We start from the raw sequence: 17860 nt of genomic DNA on the forward strand, positions 1-17860 counted from the left end.
TAACATTATACACAAAATCCTGCACTTTTGAGTTAAAAAATCTGACTAAATTCTGCTTCCTCCATTTTTGGGTTGTGCAATCTAGCAATTTATTTAGATTTTCTGAATCTCAATTTTCTCATTTGTAAAATGGAAACAATATCAATAGCTACCTTCCATAACTCTTGAAAGGATTAAATTTGTTCATATTATGGGAAGCACTGGGACAGACACATCATTATCCAAAAATGCTTGCCCATGAGTATTACTGTTGCCTGTGAGTATTCTACATCTGGTGCCTGTTTCTCTAGTCTCTCTCTACCCACACTGGGAACTGCAGGTTTTCTTGTACTAGAGTTCTTTTCAGGTTCAGTGGGGACTAGAAATCCACAGAATTCTCAGCTGCCACACACAAGGCATCTACCAGATTTCTTCCTCGTCTGATAATGTCTTCCACAGTCTTGCCCTGGTCTACTGACTTGATCAATTCACCCAATGTTCCCTTCTACAGCAAGAGGCCCTCCGAAGTTTCTCTGTGCTAGTGGGGGAGAACTTGTGTCTTTCTTTTTCTATCTATTGCTGTCAAACTCCTTCAGTGAATATACATTTCTCACATTGTTACATGAAAGTAACCTCACCTGGTATTCAGACTCGAGAAGTCTCACTAGTAAAGAGAGAGAGAGAGCACAAGAACATATGAATTTGTGTGTGTGTCTGTGTATGAATGTTGACATGCAGACACCACTCCTTCCATGTCTGTAGTGGCTTTCCTCCTCCCGAAAGCATCACTCAAGTGTCTGTGATAGCTGGTCATGAGTCTGATTGCAGCGACAAACACGATGTATCTTCCAACATGTCCTCCCTTTCAAACATCCCTCTCTTCAACTTCAAAAACACTCGCCTCACATGCTACTTCTTCCTAAATTCTAGTCCCTTCTTTGTTTTCATCCATAGCAACACTAGCAAGGTCATTTACCACAAAGCTTATGTTGTCCCACTTGGAAACTTTTAGCAGAAACATGATTACACATTGGACATTAAGGTACTGCCACGTTAGAAAGAAATTCTAAGGGGAGCTTTGCTCCAATATTGTCCCCAAGGTCTTTCCTCATGAATTGCCACTTCACTCCTCCATGAATGTAGATTGCTGACATTGCTAGTGAATCATGCTATTCATTCTCATGCTGTCTCCACAAGTAAGGTGGGCAGTCACCACCACTCAACAGGCACTGGCAGATGATGAAAAGCCTAGCAGCTAAACTTGAGCCTGTTAAGTCTTTTGACCACTTCTTCATCCATTCTCCACCAAATAGGGCAATGACAGACTTATCTTATGAAAGAGTCCTGTTTTCATGAGTTGCTTTGTTCTTCAGGAAAAACAAAAGAAACAAACAGTAGTTCAGTATGTCCAGTGCATGTCACTAGCCACAAGTTGCTATTTAGATTTAAATTAAAATAAAAGTAAATTAAAAATATATCTCCTCAATTGCCTTAGCCACAGTTCAAGTGCTTAATGGCCACCTGTGGCTAGTAGCCACTATATTGTCCATTACCAATACAGAATGTTTCCATCATTACACATATTTCTACTGGGCAGTGCTGAACTAGAGATTGTGCTCTTTATCCAGAAAAGGTATTTCTTTTTATACTTTGTTGTCTATTCAAACCCCTCTTCTTTCCCAAAACACACCATGTTGTCCTCTGCCAACTAAGCAAAAGTATGTCAATTAAAAAAGTACATGAAGCAATTCTTAAAGGAGACAGCATGGAAGCAGAACAAGACCCCTAAGTAGATCAGTTATCATGCTTTCTCAAGGAGACTGGCTTCTGGCTTCATATGTTGTCTGTAGTTTCTCCAGGTGAACATAAGAATAATCCTGCTCTTTTTTTTTTTTTTAAACTGGAAATGTAAAATCCACGTTGTGAGCCCCCCAGCTTCCTGTTAACATGACCCTAGTGGAAGAATCCAAACTATGATTTTATTAAGAAGGGAAAATAACTGAACAAAAGAAGACTGAGATTTGATCTTTCTACTTGGTAAATTTAGTTGCCTGAGAAACGAGAGCAAATTATTTCAATGCCAAAATAATAAAACATTATTTAAATTTGCTTTTTCTCTCTTATTCAGGAAATATAGTTGCCTTTGGTATGCTGGGAATAGGAGGGGCTGTGACAGGGAGAAGATAGTCATTTATACTATTTCTCTTGAGATTTAGTTCAAGTTTAACTCTTAAAAGTTTCTGTCAGCATTTAAAATTATTCGGTTATATTTATACATCAAATTCTTCTCCTAAAGATGGGAAACATTTGAGTGCCATAAAGTTAATATAAATGTGATGCAATAACATAGTTACTTTCTGGAGAAATCTCATCTTTATGAATCATTGTTAGAGTCAAAATTGTAAGCCAGAAGTTCCTAAGAACATCAGTGTATCTGATTCCATATACACATTTCCCCAAGAAGTTGTATTCAAGAAATGAGATCTCTGCTAGATATTTTCTTTTGGTCTCTCTGTTGTCTCAAATTATAAAGCTCAGGAAATGATTGAAATAATTATTTATTGCATCTGAGAGATTTGGTATGGTATGTTCCAGAAAAACATTCATGTATGCATATTGTCCATTTTGAATGCATATGACAATTGTCATATTGTTAATTCATGTACTCATATTGTCATATTATTCATGAAAACCATGGCCTTTTGTGTTTCACATGGTTTGTATCTGTGTTTGCTGGGTGTTGTAGCTCCATCTATAACTCCTCAAATGCTCAGTGTTTGAAATAATCAGAGTAGGGGCATTAAGTTCTTGGACCCTCAACTTGTTGATGAAGCTACCGTTGCATATAGAGTGACTTGAGCAGCCTTGGGAATAAAGGAAGTAAAGTGAATTTTTAAGGACTGCCAGAGCACAATCTCATTAATATATACACTACACCTTAGAGATCTATTAGAATTGGAATAGGGTTGAAGTTTGCCTTGGTTTGGTCTAAAAAGAAAGTAATTGTTAAGCAAATTATAAATCATTTTATAAGAAATGGTCAAAAACACAGGCTTTAGAGGCCACTAGACCCAGGTTTAATTCCTGGCTCTGTCACTTACTATGACATTGGGATAAGTTATTTAACCACCACATCTATAAAATAAGGCTGACGATACTGATCTCAAGAAGTTATCTCAAGGAATAAATAATACAGTGTGGTTTATTACTGTAGTTAATATTAGTAGCTAGGAAAGCTAGTTTTTATTTTATTTTATTTTATTTTTTTGAGACAGAATTTCACTCTTATTGCTCAGGCTGGAGGGCAGTGGCACGATCTTGGCTCACCGCAACCTCCGTCTCCCAGGTTAAAGTGATTCTCCTGCCTCAGCCTCCCGAGTAGCTGGGATTACAGGCATGCACCACCACACCCAGCTAATTTTGTATTTTCAGTAGAGACATAGTTTCTCCATGTTGGTCAGGCTGGTCTCGAACTCCCTACCTCAGGTGATGCACCCACCTCGGCCTCCCAAAGTAACCTGGGATTACAGGTGTGAGCCACCCTGCCCGCCCAAAAGCAAGTTATTTTTAAAAGAGAATTATTAAACATTGTATGTTTGATGAGGACAAAAAGTATAACTATTTACAGCTTTTCTCCTTTTCCCACCCTCTTGGGAAGAGTCAGTGTTTGTACTGCCAAAATGAGAGCAGAGGGGCCCTGAGCAGGGTGAGTAATGATTAAAGTCGTGAGAGGAAAGAAACCCAGATGGCAGATTAATTTACAAAATAAAGGACTCTGTGAGATGGGGGGAAAAAGAATCTAAAATCTAAAGGACTTTAGAGAGAAGGGGAGGAGACAGAGAGAGGGAGAGACAGTCACCAGGTGACATTCAGGGACACTAGACGGGGCAAGAAAATTTTGGCAGATGTTCTGTGGTGTAAATCCCCACCTGTCACTTTTTTTTGAGAATCTTCTTAAGCAGCTAACTGGCAAGGAAGCAGAAGAGCAAAGAGGTTAAGTTCTGTACGTGGAGGTCCTGGGTTCCAATCCTTGCTTTGCCACTTTGTGACTGGACAGCTATGTGCAGTTGTTGCACCTTTCTAGGGTGCAATTTCTTGCCTATGAAATGGAAATGGGTATCCTAATAGGACCTACAAAAGGGTTATCCTGAGGATCTGATGACCTATTACTGAATGCTGGGAAGATATATAAGAATTTAAAGAATGTTCTATGAACCTAGTGGTCCAATTAAAAAACAACAGCAATGGCAACAGTAATTTGCGTTTATTGAGTGCTCATTATGGCCCAGGTACTCTTCTGAGGACCTTATGTGGATTATTCACTGAATTCTGAACACAGCTCTACAAAGTGGGAACTATTATTATCCCCATTTTAAAGACAGCAAAACAGATACAGAGAATTCAAGTAACTTACTCAAGGTCACACAATAAGTAAATAGTGTTACTGGCAGTGAATCCATGTGAGTTTGCAATTCTTGCCCCCTCAGAAGAAAGAATTCGACCAAGGAGGCATAAGGCAGAAGAAGAGACCAAGGCAAGGTTTAGAGCAGAAGTGAAATTTATTAAAAAGCTTTAGAACAGATACAAAAGGAAAGAACATACACTTGGAAGAGGGCCAAGCAGGCAACTTGACAGACAAGTGCACAATTTGAACTTTTGACTTGGGGTTTTATATATTAACACACTTCTGGGGTCTTGCGTCCCTTCTTCCCTGATTCTTCCCTCAGGGTGGGTTGTCCACATGCACAGTGGCTTGCCAGCACTTGGGAGGGGAGCACGAGCAGTGTGTTTACTGGAGTTGTACGCATGCTCATTTGAGGCATTCTTTCCTTACCAGTGGAATGCCCCTGATGGTTATATACCAGTGAAACGGTACCATTTTGCCTCTTAATATGCATGCTTGAGCCTACTCGCCCAACTGCTGAAATCTTATCCAAAAAGCTGCTGATCATTAGTTTCAGGTGTTTTATCTATGGAGCCTGCCTTTCCCTGGCACTGGCTGTGACCAATTGTTATTTTAGAGAGACAGTGTGACAACTGCCTGACCATCACCTGATGGTCGCCTGACATTCCTGATGGAGTCGGGGAGAGCCTTCTCTTACATTATTCATGCTTGACTAGCTGCCTACTTTAACAACAGTAGAGCTGTGATTCAAGCTCAAATGCTCCAATATTAGGTCTGCACTCTTATCCCTGTGTTATCCTGCATCTCATATACGAGTGTCTGTTCCTAAGATAAGTAATATCTGGGGGAAGTTTGCCTTGTTTTATAGATGCTTGGTTTGTACTTAGCAACCTTGTTACTCAAGGTGTAGTCCGCAGGCTAGCAGGATCAACCACATCTGGGAGCAGGATCTCAGGCCCTCATCCACACTCTTGAAACAGAAACTACATTTTAACCACTTCCCAGGTGATTTGTGATCATGGTCAAGTCTGAGATGCACTGCTCCAGAATATGAAACTTTAGGCAGGTGGACTATCTCATTTATACCTCCATCCCTTCCAGTGTCTGGCACACTGCTTGCCACCTATGGGTAAGTGCAAGATAGATCTCCTCTTGATCTGAGGAATGTTGACTAGGAAATGGATTGACAAGTCTGAGTGGAATAACACCTTGTTCTCTGGTTGAGTGAGTGGATGTTCAGTTCCTCCAGCTTTCAGCACAACATCAGGCACATAGCAGATACCTTATACAAGTTTCTTGAATTGTGATGGAAATGTTGTGAGATAGAGACGTCCAGCACCCCAGCCTTCCCTGGATGTACTATGACATTTTAAAAGGCTGAATAATGCCAAGGCAAGCAAAAGAGTGATTATGCACTTATTCTTGACACAGTCTTAAGACAAGCTCTGCTCAACTGGTTCCCCTGTGAACTCAAGCTGATTCTCTTCCCTCTTGAGTTCTCTATTGTCTTTGTGTTGTTTGCAACTCATTCAGAAACTAATTAAGTTTCAGGATCAGTTTGTCCTGTTAGAGAATGTGAATATGCTGAAGTGGTAGTTTTTAATAACTTAAATTATCTGAGTGAAAGGACAATTATAATTTGCTTCTAAAATTGGCCAAAAGTCAGCTTTTATCAAAATAATTCTCAGCAGACATTAGTCTCCCTAAAACCAAGGTATTGTGTAAAAGGCAACAAAGAGGATTTAAATCGGCCATGGAGAATGTATTGATAATCTGGCTATATTAATCCTGTTCTCTAGCAGAGTGTGAAATTACTTGTTTACTCCACTTATCTGGGCCTAGAGGTAGCTGATCACTCGTTGACAGAGCCATATTTTATGATCACCTTTCAGCAGTGAGCTTCAGCTGGACCAGAGCCAAACAATTTGATTTCACTGTCCTGTGTACTACCTCCAAAGTCAAGGTCAGGCACAAGAACTCATGAACTCCAGTATATTTTGTCAGGGCTTTCATTTGTGCAGGCACCGGGAGGTAAGCTGTGGACTCTGAGTATAATTGTGAAAAGCTGGGAATTTTGCCTTTAGTATCTCCATATTGCTTTCCTGTACCCTATCACTCTAGAAATGAAGGTTTATGTTGGCTTCATCACCAGACCAGAAATATTACCAAGATGACCACTATTGGGATGCAGTAAAGTATAAGAAGTAGTCCCTGATCTAAAGGAGTTTACACACATACACCTTGGAGCGCCTCTTGAATCTGTTTATATTATTAATAATTATTGGTTGCTAGATAATATTACCACAAACTTAGCAGCTTAAAACAGCCCATATTTATTATCTCACTGTTTCTGTAGGTCAGAAATACTGTTGCAGGTTATTTGGATTTACTGTCTCCAAGTCTCACAAGTCTGCAATCGAGGTGTCAGTCAGGGCTACGGTCACATCTGAGGTTCAACTGGAGAATGATCTACTTCCAAGTTTACATTGTTGTTGGCAGAATCCATTTCCTTTCAACGTGTTGGACTGAGAGTCTCAGTTTCTGGCTGGCTATTGGATGAATGTTACCCTCAGTTCCTTACCTCCCAACGTGGCCACTTCATTAAAACCAACAAGGGAGAGAGTCTCTTATCAAGATGGTGTCATTATCTGAGGTATCTTAAAGGCAGAGGTGACATTCCATTGCTTTTGCCATATTTTATTGGTTAAAAGCAAGTCACAGGTCTCACCCACACTCAAATGAGGGTGTTATATACAGGGCATGAATACTAGGAGGTGGCCATCTTAGCCTCTGTCTGCCACACCACTCCTAATTTTTAATTCCAGCTGTACTGCTCTAGTTCTCTTCCAAACAGAAAACAGAATCATCTCTATTGATTCAAGAGATTTTAATGAAAAGAAAATTTACAGTTATGTGGTCAAAGTTGAAGGAATTTATAAAGAGGTTCCTAGAGACCAGCTATTGTGGTAAAATAGACCTGCTGATATTCTGCCTACATGCCCTTTATCCAGTAAGTGCATCCCTCCCTCAAGGACTGCCAAGTGTTAACTGATAATGGCTCATGGCTGCCTCTTTTCTGGGGAATGCCTGATTGCTTTCAGTCAAGGTGGGGAAGCAGCAAATCTAAGAGTATATGCCCCCTCATCCCTAGCATGACTTTCTCACATGGAGTTAAAATAGGCTGAACCTCTTTCCTTAAGGGTACAATTCATGTCCCAGAGCCCCCATGGAATCAGATTAAAGCTGGACTCCAGCTGAGATCACCTCTTTGCTTCCCGCCCTTTTCTTCTCTCCTCTGAGAGAAGGAAATCAACTGCATCTGAATCCCTGTTTCAGTCTTTGCTTCTAGGATGCCCACCTTAAGACTGGCAGGAAAACATTACAACTCATAAGCCTGAAGGAGTAAGGCAAGGAAACAGTGTTGTTACTAAGGCCAGTGATATCTGGAGGCTTGCAGATAGAGCTATGGTCATTTGCTTGGCTACTGCTAACGATCAGGGTAGGAGTTGAGAAGAAATATGCTGTTCTGTCTCTCCCCTTTCCCCAAAACTGCGTCCTTTTAGTGAAACCCAACGGAACACTTGCCAACAATGTGCTGGCAGTCAATGGAGGTAAGCCTTTTAGGGCCCTGAGCAGAGGGAAGAAAGTAGAATCAATGGGAAAAGGAGGAATAGAAAGTGACCAGCAAAACAGCCTCATATGATTACAAATGTTTTTTCTCTCCTGCAGTCCAGCCATCATATTAGTATTAGACTGATATTTATCAAATATTTATTTGATCATGCCCATTTCCCAGCTTCAAATCCTCTGTTTCTCATTGCTTAAGGAAGTGATCCATAAAATTTCTGAATCATGTATTCCATTGATTAAAACAAACTCTAAATATGTGCCTCCAGTTTATATATTTATTCTTTTATAAACTACTTAAATTTACTATCATTAACTAATAATTCAGAGCAAGAACTACATACACTTGATATAGAATATCCTATAATGATTGCATGTATCAATCCATATTTCAAGAAGTCTTAATAAGTTTTAATTATCTTGGGCAATTATTAACATGTGATAAGATTGCCACCATTTTAAGCAAGCATGATGGCCAACGGGAACCTCAGACTAGGAGAAAAATGTGCCACCTCTGCTATTTCCTGGTGTTTGGTTGCCTACATTATTATTTTTTTTTACATTCAATAAGATTTCTTTGCAGTAATCCACTGGAGAGGTAGGGAGAGTTAAAATTAAATATTATCATCTAAAATTCACTTAACCAGACCCATGTGAACCAAAAGTGTTGTAACAACCTGGAAATGAATAAATGAGGGAGGATGAGACAATTGACCCCTCTGCATTGTGGGAATCCTGCCATTCCCATCAGATGCCTTGTGAATTGCACATAACATATGACTATCTTTTATATGGAGCAAGAGAGGGCTTTTATGGAGTATAGGATTCCCATAGAGCCAGCCCATGCTTTGGAAAGAACACTGATTGAAGAATAAATTGTCTGTCTCAGGAAGTTGATAAAGCAGCTTCACAATATTAGAAGAGCTGTCACCATTGTTTTATCGTCTGACTTGTGAACCTGTGAGAGTTATTGACTCGTGTATGAATCCTCAGATAAACAGATTTGAAAGATGACTGTGTGTTCTTGGAGGGTAATATGCTCAGACTGTGCAGATTTCAAATACAGAAGACATTTAAATGGACTTTGTAGAAGTTTGGTCTTAATAGTGACACATCTAAGAGGTTTTCAGTTGGTAGTGAAAGCATGAATGATTTTATCTGGAGATAAGTCAGAACACAATAACAATAGCTACCACTTTCAGAGCATCCACAATATACCTGGTATTGTGGTAATCACGTTACATATATTATTTAATCTGCTCTTTACAGCAACTCTTCAAGATAGGTATTACTATCTGAGACATTAAATACCCTGCCCAAGGATACATGGTCAGTGAATGGAGGAGTAGGGATTTGAATCTGGAATTCTCTGTCTCCTTGACAGAGTCTTTTTGCATTATACCTCACAATCAAGACTGATATTAGAGACGTCCCATATTCCATCGTAGCTTACATAGTATTTTACATACAATATGTATGTAAAAATACAATATGTATTTCCTAACACATATTAAAACTGTCGATTTGGAAGAGATGGACATAGCATTAGCCTATAAGGATAGGGAAAGTTAGAAGGACAGTGATGGCTCTTGGAGATAGGAGAGGCCAGTGAAGGCTGCAGAAGAGGAGAGTAGATTCCAAGGAGCTAGTTAATGCATTGGGAAAAGCAGAATTCAGGAAGATATTTACTGAAGAATAAGCCGTTCTTATCAAACAGTTGATAAAGAGAGTTTGTAACACACTTACAAACCTGTCTGAACACAAAGCCATCTTCCCACCAGCTGATTCTCTCCCTCCCTTGGTTTTGTTGTAAATTTCATTTTCTGTATGCTCTGTCACCTATGTTGCTGTAGTGATTGATCTGCTCACAACTTGTAAAAATAGAGGGGAAATGGTTTTTGAAGCTATAGACTCATAATTTGTGCATTTTCTGTATTTGAATATAATTTATTTACAAATAGAAGGGATGTATGACTCTGTACAGAGGTTGAAATAAATCAAGGATATTTGTTGTATCCACTGTTCCTTGGTATATTTGAACAGTTCTCCATTAAAGGTTTTACCTGTGGTAAAAATAGCTTTGGGCTGGCAGATAGAAAACTGGTACTCCAGTCCCAGCTCTGCCATTAGAATAATTGCATAATATTGGCAAGCTGCCAATCCTCTCTGAGCTTGAATTTTTTCACCTGTAAAAAACAAATGTCCCAAAGTCGCTATTAATGTTCACTTTGGTAGAAGATAGAGCAGTTCTCATCCTAAAACTAATTTCCCAACATATATTAAAACCAGAATTGTAACTCTCCAAAACTACAAATTTCCATTACCTAATATTTTAGAACTGAGGTTGGTAAACATTTTCTGAAGAGGGCCACATAATAAATATTTTAGGCTTTGTGGTACTTGCAGTCTCTATTGCAACTACTCAATTCTGCCATTGTAGTGAAAGCAACTGCAGATAAATACATCAGTATATAAATGAAGAAGCATGCCTGTGTTCCAATAAAATGCTATTGGTGTGCATGAGTGTGTGTGTGTGTGTGTGTGTGTGAGAAATACATAAATACATAAATGAATAAGCATGCCTGTGTTCCAATAAAATGCTATTGGTGTGATTGTGTGTGTGTGTGTGTGTGTGTGTGTAATGTGTAATGTTGAAGCATAGCCATCATCCTGTAAAAGAGGTGGCATGCTGTACTCAGTTGAACCTGGTGTAGTGCTGGTACCAAGGGGAAGCTCACTAAATATTTGTGGAAGAAGGGAAGGAGAGAGAGGGGAATTATTCCCATTTTATAGATGAAGAAATTCCACTGCAGAGCCCCAATGCCATGTGAGGTTGAGGAAGCCATTGTCATTTTCCTTAATGAATCTACAAAGACACAGAATTTCATAAGCAAGGTATTGAATTTTGCTCCTAAGAGAATCTTACAGGTCCAGTCCTCTTCAGAGAAGGAGAGCACCGGTGGCCTCTGGTGGATTACTGGGACTCTGGGATGCAAAGTGTTATTATAAAGGATATCACATGGAGTTAGGCAGGGGTGGGGGGCCCACAGTGCTTAAATGTAGCTGCTGTTTCCACAAGTTCAGAATAGGAAGCTTTGTGTTTTTCCTCCCTATCACTTTCCCCCTTTTGATTCTGAGTTCTGATATGGCAGGTGGGAGTGGGAAAGGGAAAGGTGAGAATAGGCTCATGCATTTGGGGACAGGGACTCAGATGCTGGGCCTCTGTCTTGGAGCCGGCTTGCTGATGGCATTTTGAGAAGATGTGCAAAGTTTTAGGGGTGGGAAATTTGGCTGTTTCTTCAGAAAGAACAATATACTTCTCCATGCTGTCACATAGGAGTTGAGTTGGATTTTTAGTCTTGAAAACTTGAGATGTGATTAAATTGATGAACCAACAATCATCTGTACAATTTCACACAAGTCATACACTTATTGAAGAGCTGGGTTACAGTTTGCAGCCTATTGAACTAATTCATTAATTTTATTTCACAGGCTAAACATTTTACTATGCAAATGTATGCAAATCATACAAGAAAATAGTGTTCTTAACCAAGTGCACCAGCACCTGTTTTTTGTTTGTTTGTTTTGATTTGTTTCACATAATGTCACCAGGTTGGAAAGTGCGTTAAATACCTTCAATATTTGAAACTGTCAAACCATTTTCTGAAGGGTGATTGGGAGGCTTTCTCCTTTGACAAATATTGCAGTGATTGGCACTTCTTTTTTCTTCTTTTACTTGCCTAAAACAGAATGAAGAAGATGAGCAACATTTATGAGTCTGCTGCCAACACACTGGGAATCTTTAACAGCCCCTGCCTGACCAAAGTTGAGCTGCGTGTGGCGTGCAAAGGCATTTCTGACAGAGATGCCCTTTCCAAACCAGACCCCTGTGTCATCCTCAAGATGCAGTCTCACGGGCAGTGGTTTGAGGTAGGCATGTCCAATGAAATGGACAGAAGCATGGCTGGATGATTGGCTCAAAAATGTTTTGATATTTTATATCTTCAGGTGGTTTATTTTGATGAAGTAAAAAATTTGATAAGTGAATATGATCACATTTCTATCATGATGTTTTGATGTTGCTGTTTTGATGTTGTGGATATTTTGACATTTACCCTTAATTCATGAGCCTAAGACTTTTTAGGTGTTTTTGTTAATTACCAAGAAATACTCACAATATACTCTTCATCCTATGCCCACTCATTGGCAACATATAAGTAGCAAGAGGACCAGGAACAGACATGAACCTAGGCCCCAGACTGGACTGGGGTGAGAAAGTTCCAAAAACTGGTTCCAGAGACAAAGTCTTGTGGCCAAGACAGAGTTCAGATTAGACTTAATTAGAATTTTGGGAATGGTAGCTTTGAGGAAACAGGTTTTAGGGGGTTGAGAGAGAGAAGTGACTACTCAGATGGAATGAGCTCAGGAGATGAGAGTCCTATCCATAGGTCCTGAATTGAGAGAAGGAACCAAGAGGACAGGTTTGAGCAAGTCAGTTCCATGAAATCTGTCTGCAGTAGAGGGACAAACTCCAGTTTTGGGAGCTAGGTGGAGCTATTTACTATCCAGGGTAGCTGATCAGAACTGAGGAGTAGGGACCAAGACTGAAGTCCAGCTCTGTGACCAAGCCCAAAACAGGGTGACTGTTGGACGGAGCTGACACAGGACAAGTCATAGGTCTTTAGAGAAACATACATTCTAGGAAGTGTTGTGGACCCAAGAGAGCCACATGGGAACCCAACAATAATAATTAAACTCAGTCCTCGGGACTGAAGAAATGACTCATTCTAAGCCCCATGGGTTTATGTGGCTGAGTGGGATGGTTACCTCAGTCTGAGTTGGTTGAGGACTGGAGAAAGATGAATCCTGCATGTGGAAATCATGAGCAGATTCAGAAGTAAGGAGATGGGGATGGCAGAAATAGGAGGAAAGAGCTGGGGGCCTACAAGCTCATAAGGCCAGCATACAGTTTTAACTAGCTTTGTGAAGGTAGCAAAACCACATTCAGACATTCCCCAAAACTCATGTGTAAAATATCCACTCAGAATGTTTCCTGACACACACTGTTTGCGGTGCTTGGGCAAGGCAGCTGCTCCCTTGGCAGTGGTGTGAATGGAATGGCATTTCTGTGAGTCATTCTTCAAAGAGCGATGGGCCCTCAAGTTGTTAAGAGATGACTTGGGTTTTTTAAAAAAGTTTATTCTGGGAAGGATTTATTCATTTTTGTGCCTGCTAGACTCTAACTGATCACGGACCCAGTGGAGATAAGCTCTAGGAAAAACAGTGGGGTTCTTTGTATCAACTGTGCTACACTTGGCCAGATGTTTCGGTGACTGATGGTGGTACCTGGGGAAGAACAAGGGGACACATCATGAAATATTTATTTTTTGGAGCAAGAACTTAAAACAATATGACCTAAACCTTATTGGGTACTTTTTAAGTGCCAGGCACTAGTCTGAGTGCTTTACATGAAATTACCAATTTAGTCTTTTCAAAAATTCTACAAGATATTATCCCCATTTCACAGGCAAGGAAATGGAAAGATAAAAAGATTAAGGATTTTCCCAAGAGCAGTCAGCTTGTAAGTGGAAAAGCTAATATTTAAACCCATACATTGGAGCTCCAGAACCTGAGATCTTTATTACTATTTTATAATTATGCTGGACACTGGTATCAGTCTTTGATGGTTTGTGTGGCAATATTTCAGGTTGAATTCCGCAGCTAGGTTTTGTTTATTTAAAATTCAAAACAAATTGAACGAGGACTGATTTTAAGGTTTTTTTCCATTTTTTTTTTTTTGCACCTAGGTACCTAGTCTAAGTAAGCCTTGTTTTTAAAGATCTAACTGATGTAAATGGAGAAATAGGGAGAAGAGGATGTAGCAGAGGAAGCAGTTCTTATTCTAAGAAAATAAAGAACTCAGAATACGGGATTTGAAGCCATGTTGATCAGAGCACAAATACACCTGTTTTGGATCCATTGGACCAAATTCTTTAAGCCTTTAATACTACTCTCACCTGTTCGTAAACAGCCAGAAGGTGCCACCCTAAGAGACAGTCTTCCACCCTACAGTAGAAACAAGGTTCAAAAGACCCGAGAGGCAGCATGTTTAATTGTATGGAGATATGTAATATCAGCCACTTTTTTGAAAGAAAGGCTTGATAGCAGTTAGTGAGCAGGTGAAATTTAGGTGAGGAGTCAACATTCATAGAAAATGAATGCAGATAGGCAGGTTGGGGAATCTTAATTTAACTTCAGGCCTATGGAAGGCTTAGAATGTAAATATAAAACAGTATTCATGGGTGTCTTAATGCGTAGTATCTTTTCTTTCCCCTTCTAAATATTCTCATTGACTTTGTTAGTAAGTTTCATTATTTTTTATTTAACAAAACTAAATGGAATGCCTACATTACAAAAAAAGTAACTTCTTGGAAATTACAGGCAAGAAATCCATCTACTTATAACCCCTTAACATAATTCAACTATTATTTGTATATATTTATTTTAGCCTTCTTCTGGCATGCATCTTCTCATATGATTATTATCATGCTTACAAAATTTTCTTTCCTAATTTTATTGCTTAGTAGTATATGCTTTTCCTCACATTGCTATAATATTGATCATTGTAATTTCAAAGCTGCATAATATCCCATCAAATGCATTTAAATTTGTCAATTTTTTCACATTGAAATAGCTTCCAGATATACCCTATTTTAAGTAATCCACAATAAACATCCTTGTGCATAAGGATTTTCCTTTCTTTTTGGATGAGTTCCTACAATAGTTCTGTTAAGTAGAACTGGTGGGACAAATAATAGGAAGCTTTTCAGGATTTTGATATATGTTGTCAAGTAATTTTTCCAAAGTGTCCTATTACAGTGTTACTATAGCACACAGCTACCACAAACTTTGCCACCTGTGCACAGTGATAGGAACCTTGTGCCACAGTGTAAATTGATTCATAGCTTCCTTTATCTAGAAAGTCTCACTCTATAACCAATAATATCAGCTTAATTTCTAGCTTGCTTAGTCATATGGTTCATTTATATTATGGTACTTATAGAAGCAGTTTAACAAATTTTGCTCTCTTAACAATATACAGTAAGGATACAATAAAAATAAATAAAGTGCATGCCAGGTGGCTAAGATAAATAATTAGATAATTAGTAACAAAGAAGCTGAAAATACTGAAAACCTAAATAGAGGCTGTGAAGAAACCCAGGAATGAACAACAGGAACTCTGCTTAGGGCTGGAGCAGTCGTGTGCTGGAATCAGCTTACATAGTCCCCTGAGAGCACACTGTTAAATATTCAGGAATTTTGCAAGTCGGGGAGTATTTACACCACAGACATTGGCAAATGTTTCAAATCAAGGGTTCTGCCCTTTCCCCAAACCTCTAAGGGAGCCAGCACTCCTCCGGGTGAGAGGGACAAAAGGAGAAGATGGCAGTCCCAGAACCAAACAGCTGGGCCATCTAGCAGAAGCTGGATCATAGTTGGAGGACCCTTCAAGGCAGCATTTCCAGCCCTGCCTGCAACTCCTCTATTTTTCCTACTCATACCAGATGGGTCCTCCAACCTGCCTCAGCCTCCCAAAGTGCTGAAATTACAGGTGTGAGCCACTATGCCTGGCCAGAAATGTTTTTATTAGGTGAAAACTTATAGTAAATCTTTAATAATGGCCATGATTTTTATTGACAGAAAGAAGGGAATAAAAAAACTTATGACTTTGAAATACATTGCAAACTGAGAGTTTCATTTCATACTCTTTCCTTTCCCTAATTTAGGATCATATCCTTTAAAAAAAAATCCCTCTTCATCAACTCCTGGCTATGTAATGATGGCAGTAGATGGTGACAGTTAAGTGTAATGATAATTTAGAATGCTTTTCATCTTCCATTGAGGAGCGGAAATAATATCTTCCTGCTTTCTGGTGAGTTCTGATGTGTTCACTGGCTCCTGGAACTAAGCATCATAATCGAGTGGTACAAACACTTCTCAGAGAGTCAGAAGGCAAGGACTCTTGTAAGCTAAAGACTTATATTCAGTTCACTGGAGCATGTGCTCTATTCCTGGGCATGCCTGAGTAGAACCAAGCTCGTGAGTGTGTGGCCCTTGGCAGTGACCCTATGATTGGCAGAGTACTTGTTCTCATTGGTAACACCCAAATTATACTCCAAAGTTCTAGGAGGTTACTTCAATCAATATTAATTCAATTTTTTCATTGAATTTTAATACACAATTATTGAGATCTTTCTTGGAAGCTCTAAGTAATTCGGAAAACTACCTACCTTTGGATCAATTCCATATGGAAACATGTTATGATGAACCATGGGATTTCGTGAGTTGTTGGTAATTGTTGTTAGTGACGATTAGTGTGGTTATATGTAACACATCAATTATCAGTGGACTCTACTACAAGATTATTGTTTGTTGCAATAATATATCCATATAGTATTTTATATTCACAATATCCATCTACTTATGTTATTTCCTGCTGATAATAGCTCTGTGAAAAAGCAACACAGCTATTTAAATTAACCCCAGCATGTGTTGAGCACCATGGCTTGTGTCCTCAAAAACCTCAGTGTCCAGTAATCTCACACTATCTTAGAGATAGAGAGCTGGGGTCTCAGACAGTCATGTGACCTTGAGAAAGAGGACTCAACATGAGATCTTGACTTAAATCTTTTTCTTCCCCTGAATGTGTGGTAGGACTACCACCTCAAGGGTGCCTAGGTTACCTTTATGTGGAGGCGGACTAAAATAAACCATGCCATAATGGTGGTTGCACTAATTTATATCCCCACCAACAGTGTACAAGGGTTCCCTTTTCTCCACATCCTCGCCAGCATTTGTTATTGCCTGTCTTTGGATACAAGCCATTTTAAGTGGGATGAGATGATATCTCACTGTAGTTTTGCTTTGCATTTTTCTGATGATCAGTGATGTTGAGCATCTTTTCATATGCCTGTTTGCCATTTGTATGTCTTCTTCTGAGAACTATCTATTCATATCTTTTGCCCATTTTTGATGAGATCATTAGATTTTTTTTTTTCCTGTAGAGTTGTTTGAACTCCTTATAATTCTGGTGATTAATCCCGATCCCTCCACTATTTTTCATTTTCTCTTCCCCCTCCCCACCCACTTCCCAGATGTAGGGTTTGGTCACCATATGACCTAGCATCCCTGTTAGCAGCACAGAAGGGATAATATGTGCCCATGTTGTTGAGCTTGCCCAGAAAAGTGGGCTTTGGAATTTTCTGGGCTAGAGGGCTTGTGGAAGAACTCTAAAAAACAGGTTCCTCTCATACTTGGGATAATAGTGGGCCAGTACCCTTTCATGTATTAAACCATGAGGATAAAACTCAAAATAACAATTTTACCTGTACCTAAGATATTCAATTTTCCATTGCTTCAAAGCCTAGAACTTTTATGAAAACGGGACGAGCAATATTAACATTTATGTGATGAATTAAAGTAGCCGTCAATCTGTGTTGATGCCAGTATGTATTAGTTATTTTACATATTTACATATTTTACATTCTATCCTCACAATTACTCTGCAATAAAAGCTTTACTAACTAGAAAAGATAGCTAAGGCTTGAGAATTAATACATTGCCCAGGGTCATACAACTAGTAAACAGTAAAGCTGGAATCCGGTTGCTTCCAAAGTCCATGTTATTTCTGTTTTATCAAAGCTTGCAAACTTGAATCTGGTGGCCTTTCTGTTGCCTGCAGACATATTTTGTCTAGTCTTCACAGTGTTCCAACAAGCTTTGTAGTAGTTGCCAAAACTTAAAGATCATGAGATTTTTCATAAAACTCCAGATCTCTGGTTTTTTATG

The 17860-nt window shown here is 39.2% G+C and overlaps 1 protein-coding gene across 1 annotated transcript in view; it reads left to right on the forward strand.

Moving 5' to 3' along the window:
* The window catches only part of CPNE4 (copine 4), a 526733-nt gene that overhangs the window by 114372 nt on the left and 394501 nt on the right, over positions 1 to 17860 (forward strand). The window contains exon 2 of the mRNA XM_033212672.1: positions 11761 to 11941. Coding sequence (XP_033068563.1) covers positions 11762 to 11941 — 180 coding nt within the window. The 5' untranslated portion in view covers position 11761. The remainder of the gene's footprint in view (positions 1 to 11760; positions 11942 to 17860) is intronic.

The sequence above is a fragment of the Trachypithecus francoisi genome, unplaced genomic scaffold, assembly GCF_009764315.1.
Source record: "Trachypithecus francoisi isolate TF-2019V2 unplaced genomic scaffold, Tfra_2.0 Lachesis_group0, whole genome shotgun sequence".
Classification (NCBI taxonomy): domain Eukaryota; kingdom Metazoa; phylum Chordata; class Mammalia; order Primates; family Cercopithecidae; genus Trachypithecus; species Trachypithecus francoisi.